At 44.2% G+C, this 17,122-nt stretch overlaps 2 protein-coding genes across 4 annotated transcripts in view; both read right to left on the bottom strand.

Moving 5' to 3' along the window:
• PIN1 (peptidylprolyl cis/trans isomerase, NIMA-interacting 1) overlaps positions 1–16,175 on the bottom strand; it is a 39,738-nt gene extending 23,563 nt beyond the window's left edge. The window contains exons 1-2 of one of the 2 annotated variants that reach the window (XM_083729283.1): positions 16,038–16,175; positions 2,734–2,934 (exon numbers count right to left, since the gene is read on the bottom strand). In XM_083729283.1, coding sequence (XP_083585409.1) covers positions 2,734–2,934; positions 16,038–16,095 — 259 coding nt within the window. In that variant the 5' untranslated portion in view covers positions 16,096–16,175. Of the gene's footprint in view, positions 1–2,733; positions 2,935–11,825; positions 11,863–16,037 lie in introns of those variants that run through there. The other variant, XM_083729284.1, reaches the window with a different exon arrangement.
• The window catches only part of LOC310840067 (uncharacterized protein), a 437,006-nt gene that overhangs the window by 165,507 nt on the left and 254,377 nt on the right, over positions 1–17,122 (bottom strand). The window lies entirely within an intron of this gene.

Genomic DNA, 17,122 nt, shown 5'->3' with positions numbered 1-17,122 from the left:
AACAATGCAAACTGGAAGACATTCTTCCTTCTCCTACCAAGCATCTTACCTTCTCCAGAGGTTTGCCAAGGTTTGATACAGCTCCACCTATTTTCTGCTCATTCCACCCGCAATACATTACTATGACCACAATCTGGCACTGTGTTCTCAGAACAGGGTGTGCTGGGCAGCACCTCCAACTCTATTTTGCACTTTGGGGCATATATCGCACATAACACCAGATGAGATGGTCACGGGTTTGTAAACAGTAGAATTTCAGACTGCAGACTGGGAAAGGGAATGTTGACAGGACTGAACACTCCTCCATATACCTTGTTGCACATTTAAAAAAGAGCTTGTCACCAAGGCTTTACACACATTTGTACATGCAAAGATTATATAGATATACACACACACACACACAGTCACACACACTTGGTGAATCAGGGGAATGCTGTGGACATAGTGTATCTTGATTTCAGAAAGGCTTTTGACGAAGTCCTCCATGATATTCTCGCGAGGAAACTGGTAAAATGTGGACTGAACAAAGTAACTGCTAAGTGGATTTGCAGCTGGTTGACTGACCAAATCCAAATGGCTCCTTGTCATCCTGGGGAAAAGTGACAAGTTGGGTGCCACAGGGTTCTGTCCTGGGCCCACTGTTGTTCAATGTCTTTATAAACGATTTGGATGAAGGAACTGAGGGGATGCAAATTGCAGACGACACCAAACTGGGAGGGGTAGCTACTGTCACAGAAGACAGAATCTGAGTTTAAAATTACCTTAACAGATTGGAGAACTGGACCTAAGCTAACAAAATGCATTTCAGTCGGGACAAATGTAAGGTTCTGCACTTAGGCAAAAAGATCCAGGTGCACAAATATAGGATGGGGGACACCTGACTTGCTAGCAGTACATTTGAAAGGGATCTAGGGGACTTGGTGGACCACAAGCTTAGCACGAGTCAACAGTGTGAAGCAGAAGCAAAAAAAAGCCAATGAAGTTCTAGGCTGCATCAACAGACATCTAGTGTCCAGATCAAAGGAAGTCATAGTCCCACTCTCTTCTGCCATGGTCAGACCACACCTGGAATACTGTGTCCAATTCTGGGCACCACAATTTAAGAGGGATGTTGACAAGCTGGAAGGTGTGCAGAATAGGGTGACCAAGATGATCAAGAGTCTGGAAACTAAACCTTATGTTTAGCCTAGAAAAGAGGAGACTGAAAGGAGATATGATAGCCATCTTAAGGGCTGTCACATGATGGATGGAGCAAGCTTGTTTGCTCATTCTCTGCGGGGCGGGGGGGCATGTTACAAGAAAGGAGATTCCGATTAAATTTCATGAAGATCTTTCTGACAGTCGGGGCTGCTAGACAGTGGAAGGGACTCCCTTGGGAGATGGTAGACTCTCCTTCCTTGGAAGTTTCTAAGCAGAGGTTGGATAGCCATCTGTCAGGGATGACTTAGCTAAGATTCCTGCATAGCAGGAGGTTGGACTAGATGACCCTTGGGGTCCCTTCAAATTCTAAGATCCTATTGCAGCCCTGCAAAACTCTATTTCACATGCAGAAGAAAACAGGAGTGGCTGAGTCAAATTTGAGTCTTGGCAGTGATTTCAGCCCTGGCAAGTAGTAGATACATTTCATTAATAATGGTAGAAGGTCCAACACTACAATTCTATGATTCTATATATTTAGACAGACAGATATATATACTCACATATTACAGGACAGAATAAAACTATTATAAACTTCTCCATCGTAGGATGAAAGTCCAGGAGCAAATTTTGTCACCTCATCAGCTGTTTGTATGAAATAGGTCCTAAGATATAGGTCTAGATATAAAGCCCAACTGAACCCTCTTCTGATTATGCTGTTCATGCATCAGACAAAAAGCTATCTACACCACATGCCACCAACCCCATCTTATGCAAATTAATTTTGCATTATCGCACTCCGTCCACCTACTTTATACTGAACATGATAACTGAGCACTGGAAATTCTTGCAGCACTGGAAATTCTTGGCAAGGTGGGATGGATGAGGCAGCCAGCTTCTATGGACTAAGCTGCTACAGATGGCAATGAAGGAAGGACACTTAGCCATGCAGGGTTTGAAAAGGGCAGCCTTTCAGAGGCAGTTCCCACTTCCATATGTTTCTCCACCATCTTAAGAGCTGGAGACTTTATATGTGAACCATATGAACTGACCCAGACCATGCAATCATCATCTAAGGCCCTTCTTTGTGTTCCTCATTTGCACATGACAGAGGGCCTTTTCTGTGGCAGCCCTGCGCTTGTGCAATCTTCTCCCCAAGGAAGCTCACCTGGCACCTTCATTACATATCTTTAGGCGCCAGGTAAAAACTTTGCTCTTCTACCTAGACCTTTGGCTACTGAAGCAATCTCTGGCCTTTTAAACTGGGAGAGCAGGGAGTGTTGTTTTTGTTTGTTACTATGTTGCGTACTTTTTGTGTTTTTATACTGTAAACTGCCCTGTGATACACAGATGAAGGGAGGCATATAAATTTAATTTATATGGTGCACAGACAATTTGTAGAAAAAATGGCCCTAACAGGCAACTGAAATGCCCCAATCAAGAGGAGTGAAGTGAGTCAACAGGTTCCTTTTGTCCAGAGGCTGCTGGCTTCATCACAATTTTGAAAGGAAAGCACTGCATTGGGGGCTGGACTGTCTGGTGTGGAAAGCAGGGCTTCAGTACATTGAGCTCTCACTTTCCTTTGCTTTTACTTGCCATTAATTAGCTCCAGGGCCTCTTCCTTGCTCCGGGTGATCTTATCCTCCCTCCATGATGAAGGTCTCCTAGACTGGTTATGTTTCACCAAGAGATGTGAGCATCGCACTTTAGTCGGCTCTCCCTGTCCATTCTTGCTGTTTCCAGTGGGGCGTTCCCATTGGCTGGCATTTGTAATATGGTTGAAATAATACACACGCCCTGTGAGATAAAACAGGAGAAAAAGACTTTAGTTGTAGGGCACAGCAGATCAGCTTCTTTCGAAGAAGCATTCTCTTATGACCCATCCCACCCAATTATTTTAGCTTTCAGCCTACCTACCTGAAATTCAGCCCGTTCCCTCTCACTTGCCTCCCTCAAAATTACCAGTTTGTAGTGTTTCTGCTCAATCCCCAACTGCTGCAACCAAGCTAAGGGCAAGTACCTCCCAGGACTATGTGATACCAACTCAGGCAAAGCACTATTATAGCTCCTTTGTGATGTCAGTAACATGCACAAGATGAAAATGACTATGAAAGAACAACATAGATCTGATGGCAAACCTTCCTGTGTACATTTCACTGCAGGGTCGCAGCGACAGGAACTCCAAGCAAGAATCAGAAGAGCCCTGCCAAATTGATACCAGTTTCTCGGGGGAAAGCCCAACTGCGTGGTCACTCTTTGGAAAGAGCCAAAACACACGTGACGTGAAACACTACACGGGTGAAAAAGCTCAGAGTATTTTTTGGCTTTGGTAAGCTCAGCCATGATTATAAGCAATGCTAAATGTAATCTCTGGTAGCTTTAGAGTGACTGCCAGTAAATGAGGAAGATTCAGCCTCCGTCCCCCCACCTTAACACACTTACAAATACACTCCAACAACAATATAAACCATCAGGGTGCATAAAAGTCCATTTTAAAAAAGATAATTGCTTTGATTTTCTCCCTTACCTTTGAATTACTATAATCAAATAGGCATTACACATAGAGACACAGACATTAAACCAACTTTTAATTTAACATGACTGTTTAAAAAAAGCCTGGTTTAAAAAGAAAATGTGAAACCTATTAAGCTTACATTTGCAATCTCCTACAAGTAAACTCATCTTTGTAAGGCACAGTTAAAAGCCTAATTTTCATATGCAAAAGAGCCACCAAAGGATAAAACTGATTGTGACGAAGCATAGATATAAGCCAAATTGCAACTGCTAAGCATACTTTCCCAGGACTTAAGCCCAACTGAACTGTGTAGGACTTACTTCAAAGTAAACACATTTAGGACTGGGCAAGGGTTTTTATTTTCTGTTTCAAATGCAAATGTATCACCTGCTTTTCAATTGCTACAACTCTTCAAGCATCAGGTAACAACACAATTCATAAAAATACCGGTACATGGTGTCCAAGATGAGATCCTATCCATTCTCTGCAATTTGAACGTCCAGTACCAATCAGTCAACTTTGTAGAGGCTGTGGTGGGAAAGGCACTAAACTTATTTCAACAGTTGTCATGGCCAAATAAATAAATCACTTGATTTGAAATTTCTCAAATAATTGGTGTGGAAAACTGGTGGGGCAAAGTGACCTTCCACTGCATCAGAAATATAAAAATACAGAAATTTTTAAATTCACCAGATAAAAATGGGGAGAGAGAACACAACACTAAAACAAGAAATCCAATTTTATTCTCTCAAAATACCTACAAGGAGATCTCATCACTAGTCCTCCATGTTTGGAGATATGTAAAGGAGAAAGTGTTCCCTCAAATTCCCTCAACGCCTTGCATTTATCCTAGTAACCAACAAAGTTCTTGCAGTATTAGGTGATATGCTCTGCACAACTAGCACTGCTACCATATTCTGGAACAACTGATGTTTCGAAATTGTATTTAAAGCAACCCCACATGACAGTAATTTATCACTTTCTCTTAACTGCCCAAGCTGTGCAGCATGTTCCATTCTCAAATATTCAGGATTCTGCCAAGCAAACTACATGCATTAACTTTACATCTCATTGAAACACACTGTTCTGCCAAAAAATACAGACCCTCATCTCTGAAAGGTTCTGGGTAACTTTCTTTCAGGAAAGTGATCTTGCAGATTGTCGTTGCATAGGGATAGAGAAGGCCAAAGAGTAACTCAACAGTTTCACAATGTTCCCACATATTACAAAATAAGATACAATTCTAGAATGCAAAATGGCAAAATCATCTAAGTGTCAAAATGACCAATAAAGTTTTAGCTGCAAACGTATGTTTAATGGTTGCATCAGCTTATATTTCCTGCACGAATATGCATACATGAGTCAAAGGGTGGCCACCAGGTTTGCACTCATCTCAGGAGGTATTTTGTCCCACTCCTCTTTGCAGATCCTCTCCAAGTCAGTAAGATTTCAAGGCTGATGTGTAGCTACTTGAACCTTTAGCTCCCTCCAGATTTTCGATGGGATTAAGGTCTGGAGACTGGCTAGGCCACTCCAGGACCTTAATGTGCTTCTTCTTGAGCTACTCCTTTAAGGGTGCATTGGCCATGTGTTTTGGGTCATTGTCATGCTGGAGTACCATCCTCGACCCATTTTCAATGCCCTGGTTGAGGGAAAGAGGTGCTCACCCAAGATTTGACGATACATGGTCCCGTCCATCATCCCTTCGATGCACTGAAGGTGTCGTGTCCCCTTAGCAGAAAAACACCCCCAAAGCATAATATGTTTGACGGTGGGGATGGCATTCTTGGGGTCGTAGGCAGCATTCCTCCTCCTCCAAACACGGCGAGTTGAGTTGATGCCACAGAGCTTGATTTTGGTCTCATCTGACCACAACACTTTCACCCACTTCTCCTCTGGTCATTCAGATGTGCATCGGCAAACTGCAGACGGGCCTGTACATGTGCTGTCTTGAGCAAGGGAACCTTGCAGACTCTGCAAGATCTCAGTCCTTCACTGCGTAGTGTGTTCCCAACTATTTTCATGGTGACTATGGTCCCAGCTGCCCTGAGATCATTGACAAGTTCCCCCCTGTAGTTCTAGGCTGCTTCATCACCGTTCTCCTGATCACTGCAACACCATGAGATGAGATCTTGCAATGGAGCCCCAGACCGAGGGAGGTTGAGAGTTATTTTGTGTTTCTTCCATTTGCAAATTATTGCACCAACTGTTGTCACCTTCTCACCAAGCTGCTTGGCAATAGTCTTGTATCCCAGTCCAGCCTCGTGCAGGTCTACAGTCTTGTCCCTGACATCCTTGAACAGCTCTTTGGTCTTGGTGGCTACTTTGGAATCTGCTGGATTGATTGCTTCTGTTGACAGTGTCTTTTTGTACAGGTATTGTAACGAGCTGGGATTACAGGCAAGACCTCTCTCTTACAGCAGGTGCTTCTAATCTCAGCTCGTTACACACAGTGAAGATACCAGGTAGCCTGACATCTGGCTGATTGATAGGGGATCAAATACTTATTTCACTCATTATAATGCACATCAATCTCTGACTTTTGTCTTCTGGGTTTCTGGGGGTTTTCCTGTTGTTATTCTGTCTCTCACAGCTACAATAAAACTACCATTAAAATTATGGACTGGTCATTTCTTCATCAGAGGGCAAACGGGCAAATTTAGCAGGGGAGCAAATACTTTTTTCCCTCACTGTACAAGAAAATACACAGATGTGTGCACTCAGGATACTTCACCCCTCTGCCCGGGCACAACTACTTCTTGCTCCAAAACAAAGCCTAAAATCCACTAATTTAGCCCAAAGTACCAATTGCTGGTCAGCTGCTACAAATTTAACACACATATATCAGCTTCATGCAAAGCATGAGCTACTCAAACCTGGTTGTTAGAAGAAACCATAAAGTTGTCCTGTAGCAGGTATGCTGTACTTGAAGGTCCTAATGAATTATTAGAAGAGATGGCTGGAAAAAGCAGCCTTTAGCTCGCCCTGTCCCTACTCGACCAGCGAGAAAAAACAAGTGTGTGCATTTTTTCAGAAAAGACTGTTTTAGGCCTATACTGAAAATGAAGGATGCTGGGTCTTCTTGGCACAGAGCTGTGGGAGATTACATTTCCCTTTGCCCAAAGAAATCAGTCACAAAGAAATCCATATGAAGGGAGGATGGAAAGCCTGGATATTGCAGGGTCTGGTGCTGCTGTTTTAAACGCATTGCAGTCATCTGCAGATCTTAAAAGAAATAGACTGGGTTGCCTGATAGAAGCTAGGGAAGTCCTAAGTATCTGGACCCCATAGCCTTTAAAGCCCATTCGTGAGGAATTTGAAGTAATTTTCCACTACTAGCAGATTTCCTGCTGAAATCTGATTTAAGTGTATTATTAAAATCACACAGACACACAGTGCAGTCCCCCACTTGCACTCTCTTCCGTGTAAACTTGTAAAGCTCCAAGGTGGGTTCCTTCCCTACATATTTACAGCTGGTCTCTCGTCAACACGCCCAATGAAAAGGCTGCTTAGTCACTTATACTTCATTCCTAGTCCAGAACCCACAGAACAACTTGCTTGCTCTGTACTTGCAATTGTTTGCCAAGTCTGTAGCAGCCAAGCTATAGTATCTCTTTCCTTCAGCACTTCCTGTTCCTGAAGAAAAATGAACACTTTGCTGCCTCAAGTGCAAGAACCCCACACACCTGCTTAGTCTAAGCCAGACAGATATTAAACTGGGCTTGTAAAACAGTAACTTGCCTGGCTGCTCGTGACCCGTAGAAATTGTCCTCAGGCAAGGAAGGATTTGTAAACCGGAGTCTGAAGTGTTTGCTCGTTCCATTTCCTTAATGGGATGTCAGTGTACAGTGGTGCCTCGGGTTAAGTACTTAATTCATTCCGGAGGTCCATTCTTAACCTGAAACTGTTCATAACCTGAAGCACCACTTTAGCTAATGGGGCCTCCTGATGCTGCCGCGCCGCCGGAGCCCGATTTCTGTTCTCATCCTGAGACAAAGTTATTAACCCGAGGTACTATTTCTGGGTTAGCAAAGTCTGTAACCTGAAGCGTATGTAACCTGAAGCGTATGTAACCCGAGGTACCACTGTACTGTAAATGACTGGGGGCAGACGGCTATTAATAATTTGTGAGCGAGTAACTTTTGTGAAATTCATAGGGGGTTTGTTGGGGAAAAATAAGTTTCAACCGAATCAGAAGATCTCAAAATACTAGTTTCCTCTTAAATGCAAAGCTACTTCCTCTGGTAGGGTACTCATGTAATCTGCAACTGACAACTGGAGAGAAGACCAACTACAGAATGGCAAGCTGACACACTTTCTCTCCTCTCATTTAGGGATAGTCACCAGCGTTTGGAGGCCAGATACATAAACTAGTCACCAAATGGTACCTTAAACCTAGGTTGCAGTTGCCACAACAGAATGTCTAGGAGTCATTTTTTCTCCTGTTTTTGCAATGGAATTTGTTATTATTATTAATTTGATTTCATTTCTATACCACTTTAATTGGACCTGTGCCAGAGCATTTTGTGACTGGCGCTGATCCAGTTGGGACCCTGTGGAAATCTCTGGGCACCAGGTTGGTGACGGACATCTCCATCCGGGTGGTCTCTCCAGCTTTCTTAAGCAGGTCAGCAGAAGAGCTTACTTATTGCCTTTATCTCCCACCTTTTTTCTCTAAGGAGTACATTGTTCACCTCCCTCCCCTCAGTTAATCCCCACAATGACCCTGTGAGGTAGCTGAAGAGCCTGTGGCTGGCCCAAGGTCACCCAGTGAGCTTCATGGCGGAGTGGGGATTTGAACCCTGATCTCCCAGGTCCTAGTCCAATAATGTCACCACTACACCATTTGATGGTTATAAACTAATTTGAGATGTTTTCTTTAAAATATAAAGTGCTATAGAAATGAAATGGAAAAAAAACAATAAAGCACATTTGGGGGGAAATGGCACCTAGCCATTCCACTGTGGCGACTGTAACCTAGGTTTAAGATGCTATTTGGCAATTAGCTTATATATCTGAGTTTCTAACACTGCTCAAGACTGTGACCTGACCAAGTCTTCCCCAGCTGGAGCCTTTCAACCTTTTTAGTGATGCAGTGGTCATGAGCCACCTGAAGGAGCAAAGGTGCCAGAAGCCTGGAGTATCTGAACTAGGTTTGATTGCTAAGTAGAGTGGAAGTGTCACAACCAGGTATCCACCATTAACAGTAACATGCAAGACCCCCAGATCTTCCCAGTAACCTCTCTTGATGGCTTCACATTTCTCATCAACCAGACAGACACCTCCTTTTGCAGAAAGTATAATTTGAGCATGGCAAGAAGAATAGGGGAGAATTATAGTGAAGGCCACCCAATTCCTGCCTTCTCTAACATGGTGCCCTCCAGATGTTTTGCCCATAACTGCCACCACGCCATGACCTTTGGCCAAGCTGGTGGGGGCTGATGGGAGCTTTAGCCCAACAACATCTGGAGTACATTAGGCTGGGGAAAGCTTATAAACCATGAGAACCACGCTGTGACTTAATTGCATCCTGTAATGTTGGGATGAAATCAAAAGCCAGTCAGTCATACTGTGACACAGCCCACTAACAGAAAAGCATGTACTCTTTGCAGGATTTAATGATGGTATTATAATGACTTTTATTATCAGCCACTGTCTTATTCCACTTGCTAGGAAATGGAGACACAGCCTTCGTTTTCCTGTGTTTGAGTCCTGCAATACCAACCACTAACATTTAATTGCATGCTCCATTCATACCAAGAAGCAAATAAACAAGAAGCAAAAGACCACCCTGAATGTATGCAGTCCTCAAACAACCTACACACATGCAACAACTTCATAGGAAGTCACTTGAGAACTGCAGACAAAGCATACTACTCTCGCTGCCACCTGCAGCAACTGGAAAAATGAATCCAAATGTTGAAGGCAGTTAATTCTATTTTAAAATTTTGAGTACAGGGTTCCTTGTGTTCACTGGGTCATTAGGTTACTTTCCACAAAGTCCCTCCACAAATGTAAAAGAGAAGGGGATAGGAAAAGTGGTGCTCAAACTGAAACACTTGCTATACGGAGTGTATAGACAACAGATCCATACTACCTCACCCATTCCTACACCAACGTATTTAAGATAACCACCACCCAAAAAAACACCAAACAAATAAACAAACAAACAGGAACAGTTTATTTATTTAGGGAAGTCTGAGGACACCCAGCTCTGCAAGTGCAAAAAAAGCTATCAAGAATAAGGTGAGAGTGAACAATGAAATAAAGGCCAAGAAAAGGCCTCACACCTGACCCACAAACCTCATAAAACAATACTTTGCTTATCCGCCTGCTCACAGAAGCTATGAGTGCATGCTCCATGCAGCAAGTTTGGGGCTCTTTGGAAATCTATTCCCTTGAGGTAAAAGTGAAAGATCTGGAGAAGTTGTTAGGCACACAGGCAACAGCACCAACATTAAAAAATAGTTATGAGGTTTTATAGGTTGTTGTGTAGGAAGCTTAAGTCAAGCACACTGAGGGGGCATTTTAAAAATGATATTGCTTCACATACAGCTAGCTAGGCAGGAAGGATTGCAGGGTCTCAATGTATGGATGGGGTCCCCAGAATCACAGAGTGCGGAAATAACAGGTTCATGTTCCCTGTACTGTAACTGTCCACAACCCAAACTGAAGGTTGGGATGAAACTCAAAGCTGGCAAAAACTCAGGAAGGCAGCCCAAATGAGAAAGTGCTGGGTGGCTTCAATTAACCTCCCATTATCTGGGCACATATACATTCAGATTACAGCAAAGAGATGAAATTTCTAGCTATGTTAGGGGAACTGTGCCTTAGACCAGTAAAGGACACAATCGAAGCTGCTGATGTTTAACTCAGTTATTAGCTGCACTCCTAGATCACGGTTGCAGAATACAAAGGTTGCCACTATAAAATGCTCCATGTTGGTGTTTTCTGATCAGCTGGAATCCCCTTCTTGGGATCCCCACAAGCATTACTCATTGGGGAGTGATGTGGGGAAGGGCCTTCCTAATCATGGCAGGTTGTTTGTGGAATTCCTTCTCCCGAGAAATGCAGTTGTTCCACCCCATCTACTGAGTTTTAAAGCCAAGGTTTGAAGAAACACCTGTTTTAATCAGGACCTTTGGATTAAACAAACTATTTCTGTTTAACATAATTATGTTCTCAACTGTTGTCACTTGTGTTGTTGCATTTATCAATGTGGGGTTAATAATTTTAACTGAGAGCTTTGTATTTAGTAAGTTTTCCTGCTGAAAACTCTGTCTCTCTCATTTTAATTATATATATGTAACTCGGTTGTTGAATGTGATCTGTTCCGGAAGAACGTTAGACTTCCTCAATGTTCGACAACCAAGGCACAAAGGGTAGATGGCAAAGTCAATGGAGAAAAAAGAAAAAAATGCAGCAGAAGCTGTGCCACTTCCAAGACGTTTTTGAAAACAGAAGCAATTACTTGGCGTTCAGGTTCTGAAACATTCAGCTTCCAAGACGCTAGAAAACAGAGGTACCACTGTATAGATAGATAGATAGATAGATAGATAGATAGATAGATAGATAGATAGATAGAAGTTGCTCTGAAAGTGCAACATGGTCACTTACTAAATACAGTATCAGATAAAATATACTCAGATTACGAAAGTGACAAACAAGTTCAAGAGGATGTCTGCGGTTGACAAGCAGTCGCAGAAGCAAATGCAAGGTTTCCTTTAAAAAGTGGAAGTCTAACCCGAATTAGGAGAACAAAAAGAAGCATTAACCCTAACAAAATAAATATGAACCGACAATAAGAAAAATAATGAAGAATTTAGAACACAAGTCAGACCTGAAACAAAATGTTTATCTGTAAAAATCCCTGGCTCAGGATTCTAGCCAGCTCCTTTCAAATTCACCCAGTGCAGTGCTCCTCCAGGACACTACTTTCCCAACTCACCCCAAAGTTTTCTGTTTATCTTTTCCAACTGACATTTTGAGCATGCCAAGTCTTCACGTGGCTTTTTCTCTGGGGTGCCACTTTTAAATTTCTCTCTTAAGATATTGTGCAGCCTACAACCCCCTCACTTCATCCATGGTTTCCATTCATCATTCCCTCTCCACCATCTGGGTGGTGGATTTTTTTAGGGGGGGTAGCTTTCTCCCTCCATCTTCCATCTCCTACCTTTTCCTTCCTCCTCTGCCATCAGCCAACACAATCAACGTCCCTGTACAGTTTGAATCCGGCTCGTAAGTGTGGTTTAGTAGTGTCACACTTCTGGATCCAAGCTCTGCTTTTCTTCCCTCTCCTTTCATCAATGTAACTACAAGCATGCGCAGTCTTGTCATTTTTTTTGCTTCAGGTTTTCTTTTGTATCATTTCCTGGAGGTTTTTTTCTTCTATTTCTGCAAACCTTGGGGATCTATCAAACATACTAATACTTCCCTCTTCTTCTTGGCTGGTTCACTTTGACTAAAAAATCCATGGCATGCACCCTCAACTATGGAATGAAATTGGTAAAAATATAGTCAACAATGTTAGTAATACTCAGTAATACTGGGTGGAATTTACCCTTGCACAATGAAACATTCTTCCCTTGCATGCCCCTAAATCTGCTCTGGGGGTCTCAAGGCATGCATAGGGCCAGAAGGGAGAAGTCCCGTTGCACAAGCAGAAAATATTCCACTTCCACAATAATACCATCCATTGAAATTAGCAAACATGACTAACTTAGGCATATTAATTTCAATGGACCTACTGTAAAAAGGTCTGTAAATATAGTGCTGATGATGCCAAGGTTGCAGGTTCAATCCCCATATGGAAGAGCTGCATATTCCTGCATTGCAGGGGGTTGGACTAGATTATGCTTAGGGGCCCTTCCAACTCTACAATTCTATTATTCTATGACCTATAACAATCCAGTATCATTTATCAGAAGCAGAAAAGACAAGCAGGGAGATGCTGAACAGCTAGACAACAGAAGAGTAAAAGGATTCCTAACGGAGGAGGAGAGAAGCTGAATGTATTATTTGTATTCGTTCTCACTGTGGAACCTGCTGCAGATAACTGTGCCTTCATCACTTTTCCCTGAGTAGGCACCTGAAGAACTAAGTCAAATAGAAGTGGCAGGAGATGATGTTCTAGATCTGACAAATTAAGATGTTACCTGGTCAGTTAACACACACTCACTAATAGGAAACTTGTCACAACCATCAGCACACCTTTCTGAGGTAGCCAATACAACATCCATTTTTAGGATCCACCCCACTCTTCTGGTGCAAATTGCTTAATTGATTTTAATACTGTTTTATTATATTCTAAACTGCCTGAGACCTTATGGTGAAGGTCATGTAAGAAAATAAATAAATAAATAAAGGGAGAAAGGAGAAGCAGAGGGGAGTCCATAACTAACAACCCTATTGGCCTAGCTTCTGTCCTATATAAACTGGTAGAAAACACAATTCTAAGTAGAATTTAACATAGAACAAGCATCACTAAGAAGAATCAGCATGGCTTCTGCAGTGCAGTCCTGCCTCAACAACCTTTTAGAATTCTCTGAGTGTTGGTAATCATGTGCAGCCAGGGATAATCATACCTAGAGTTCTAAAATGCTTTTCAAAAAGTCTCTTAACAAAAACACCAGTGAAGAAACTCTTAGTAGTCACTGAGTAAAAGGGCAAGTGCCCTTACAGAACAAAAACTGGTAAAATGGAAGGAAATAAGCAGTGAGGATCTGTATTGGAACAGATGCTTCTTGGAGGATCTGCATGACACAGAAACAGAGGTGAGCAAACTTTGCCAAGTTTGCAGACAGACTATTTAGGATGGCAAAGGCTTGAGCGAAATGGAGCGATCCTTTTGGAAGTCTTTGCAAATGGGTGAATGGCAAGAAAACGGCAAATGAGGTTTAATGTCATTTTAAAATGAAAAAAAACAGGAGCAATAGTAACAACAAAGCCGTTTTCATACATACAGCAAAGTGACTATCCAGGAAAGATGTCGTTGTATCATGGTACATGGTTAAAAAATAATGAACTCTATGTGCAGCAGCAGTGGGAAAAGGGTGGCTTTCATGTTGGGATTAGGAAAGGAAGTGAACATAGAAAGCTGGCACCAAACCCTTAGAATTCATAGAAGGAATACTATCAGTGGCTACTAGCCATGATAGCTATGTTTTACCTCCATTTTCAGAGGCAGTGTACCTCAGAATACCAGTTGTGGGGAATCACAAGTGAGGAGAGGGGCCACTGCCTTCAGGCTCTACTTGCAGGCTTCTCATACGCATCTAGTTGGCCACTGAACGAGTAAGATGTTGGACTAGGTGGGCCTTTGGACTTGTCTAATGGGGGCTCTTCTTATGTCCCTTCATATACCCCAATACTGAGGACATGTGCAATTTGGTATACCACATTTCCACAAACCTGGTGCCCTCCAAATACTTTGGACTTCAACTCAAATCAGCCCCAGCCAGCACATGTCCTCACTATTGGCTGGAGCTTCTAAAATTCGTCGCTCAGCACATCTGTAGGGCATCATATTGGGAGAATGCTGCAATATATTCACCTAATGAAGTTCTAATCCCCCACATCTCAAAAAATATATTGTAGAATTGGAAAAGGTGTAGGAAAGACATTGAAGTGATTGCACTACTTTCTCTATATGTAAAGGCTACACCTGAGTGTTTAATTTTGTTTTTAATGTACTTTATACATTTGGTGTTAGCCACCCTGAGCCCGGTCTCGGTTGGAGAGGGTGGGGTATAAATAAAAATTATTATAACAGTATTATTATTATTTTACTTTTAAAAACAAATTACTGGAGTGATAACAGGACTAATATTAAGAAAACTTAAAAAGATATTGTGTTTCTCATAAGAATAGAATGTACAGTGACCCAGTTATACTGACTAGCTGGAAATTCAAGACAACAGAAGCAAGCATTTTGCACAATGCTTCACTTATGGGATGTTGATGGTCACTGACTCAGAATGGCTTTCCAAAGGCATTGGATAAACTCATGAAAGATAGCTGTTGATAAAACCAATGCTTAAATACAGCCCAGATGCCCATACCCATGGGGGCGGGGGGAGAGAGAGGTGGTGGTTAGGCAGCATTCTTGGATGACATAATTATTCAGATCCATTCCATTCTGGGTTCAGGCCTGGCTATAGAACTGAGTCAGCCTTGGTCCCCCTGATGGTCACCTTTGCAGAGAGCGGTACAGGGGGAATGTGATCTTGCTCCTGATTCTTGATCTCTCACTGGCATTTGATACCATTGACCATGGTACTCTCCTGGACTGGCTCCAGGGAACAGGAACTGGGGGCACTGTATTACAGTCCTTGGCCTTCAGGGTATGATTTTTTTGTGGGGTGGGGAAAGAGAAGAAAAATAATTGGGGGGGATGTGGAAGTAGGGAGGAAGAAACCACCATACTTTTCCATGGGGCTGTGTTATTTTTTTATTTTATTAATTATTATTATTATTATTATTATTATTATTATTAGAACAGTGTAAATGGTCCTGAACCCTCAGGATATTTTTTTGGTGGATGGAAATGGGGCAGGGAGAGAAATAAATGGGGGAGGGAAGAGGAGTAGGAAGGAAGAAGCCATGTTCCAATATCTGAAGGGCTGCCATGTGGAACATGGAGCAAGCTTGTTTTCTCCGGCTCTGGAGGGTAAGACTTGAACCCATGGCTTCAAGTTATAAGAAAGGAGATTCCAACAAGACATCAGAGAAAAGTTTCTGACGACAAGAGCTGTTTTACTTCAGGATGGAGGGTGGTGGACTCTCCTTCCTTGGAGCTTTTTAATGAGAGGTTGGCTGGCCATCTGTCATGGATGCTTCGGATGAGATTCCTGCATTGCGGGGGGGGGGGGGGTGGACTAGATGATCCTGGGATCCCTTCCAACTCTACCATTCTATGAAAAGCAGTGAGAAACCACGATTGTTCTCTATGAGCCAGCTCAGTCAGCAGAGCACGAGACCTTTAATGGCGGGGTCATGGGTTCAAGCCCCACGTTGGGGAAGATCCTTGCATTGCAGGGGGCTGGACTAGATGACCCTGGGGTCACTTCCACCGCTGCACTTCTATGGTTCTACGACTGCGTCGCTGCTGATATTCTTATTCTTGTGTCCCACAAGCTCCCCCCCCCCCCGCAATCCCCAGCGGCCCCGTTATCCCCGCCACCGCCCCCTGAAAGAGACACCTCCCCGCAGCCCCTCTCCCGCCTCCCCTCCGGGGCGCGAAAGGGCCTCCGAGGCGACCGGCCCCGACCGCGAAGGGCGCCTCTCCGCCCTCCTTCTCCCCCGAGGCCCATCCACCCTCCTGCCGGGCCCTCGCCCTCCGCCCGCCCGCCCCTCCGCCGCCCCTTTCCCTCTTCCGCGGCGGTACCGGAGCTGCGGCTCATGCGCTTCTCCCAGCCCGCGGGGAGCTTCTCCTCCTCCGCCATCTTGCCTCGCCTCACAGAGCACAAGCGCAGAGCCGGCCACGCCCACCTTCGCCTAGCAACGGCGGCGGCGCAACGCGCACTCGCCCTCTAGGCCACAGAGCTCCGCGCCCGCTATTGGTCGCAGTGAGTTGGGAGGGAGGAAAGCCCCGCCCACCAGAGAAAGAGGCGCCCAATCCGCCCGCGGCCCGTCGGGATGGTGGCCTAGAGACTTCCTCAACCTCGGCCCGCCACATGGTTTAAGACTACAATTCCCAGCGGGCTGGTGTGGAGGACTCCCTGGTCCTGAATGGGGTAACTGTGCCCCTGAAGGACCAGGTGCGCAGCCTGGGAGTCATTTTGGACTCACAGCTGTCCATGGAGGCACAGGTCAAATCCGTGTCCAGGGCAGCTGTTTACCAGCTCCATCTGGTACGTAGGCTGAGACCCTATCTGCCTGCGGACTGTCTCGCCAGAGTGGTGCATGCTCTAGTTATCTCCCGCTTGGACTACTGCAATGCGCTCTACGTGGGGCTACCTTTGAGGGTGACTCGGAAACTACAACTAATCCAGAATGCGGCAGCTAGACTGGTGACTGGGAGCGGCCGCCGAGACCACATAACACCGGTCTTGAAAGACCTACATTGGCTCCCAGGACGTTTCCAAGCACAATTCAAAGTGCTGGTGTTGACCTTTAAAGCCCTAAACGGCCTCGGCCCAGTATACCTGAAGGAGCGTCTCCACCCCCATCGTTCTGCCCGGACGCTGAGGTCCAGCGCCGAGGGCCTTCTGGCGGTTCCCTCATTACGAGAAGCAAAGCTACAGGGAACCAGGCAGAGGGCCTTCTCGGTAGTGGCACCCGCCTTGTGGAACGCCCTCCCATCAGATGTCAAAGCGATAAATAATTACCTGACATTCAGAAGACATCTTAAGGCAGCCCTGTTCAGGGAAGTTTTTAATCTGTGATATTTTAGTGTATTTCTGGTTTTTATGGTAGCCGCCCAGAGTGGCTGGGGAAACCCAGCCAGATGGGCGGGGTACAAATAATAAA

The sequence above is a fragment of the Podarcis gaigeae genome (genome assembly GCF_964106915.1).
Source record: "Podarcis gaigeae genome assembly, chromosome: 2".
NCBI classification, from domain to species: domain Eukaryota; kingdom Metazoa; phylum Chordata; class Lepidosauria; order Squamata; family Lacertidae; genus Podarcis; species Podarcis gaigeae.
This window is presented reverse-complemented; position numbering and strand designations above follow the sequence as displayed.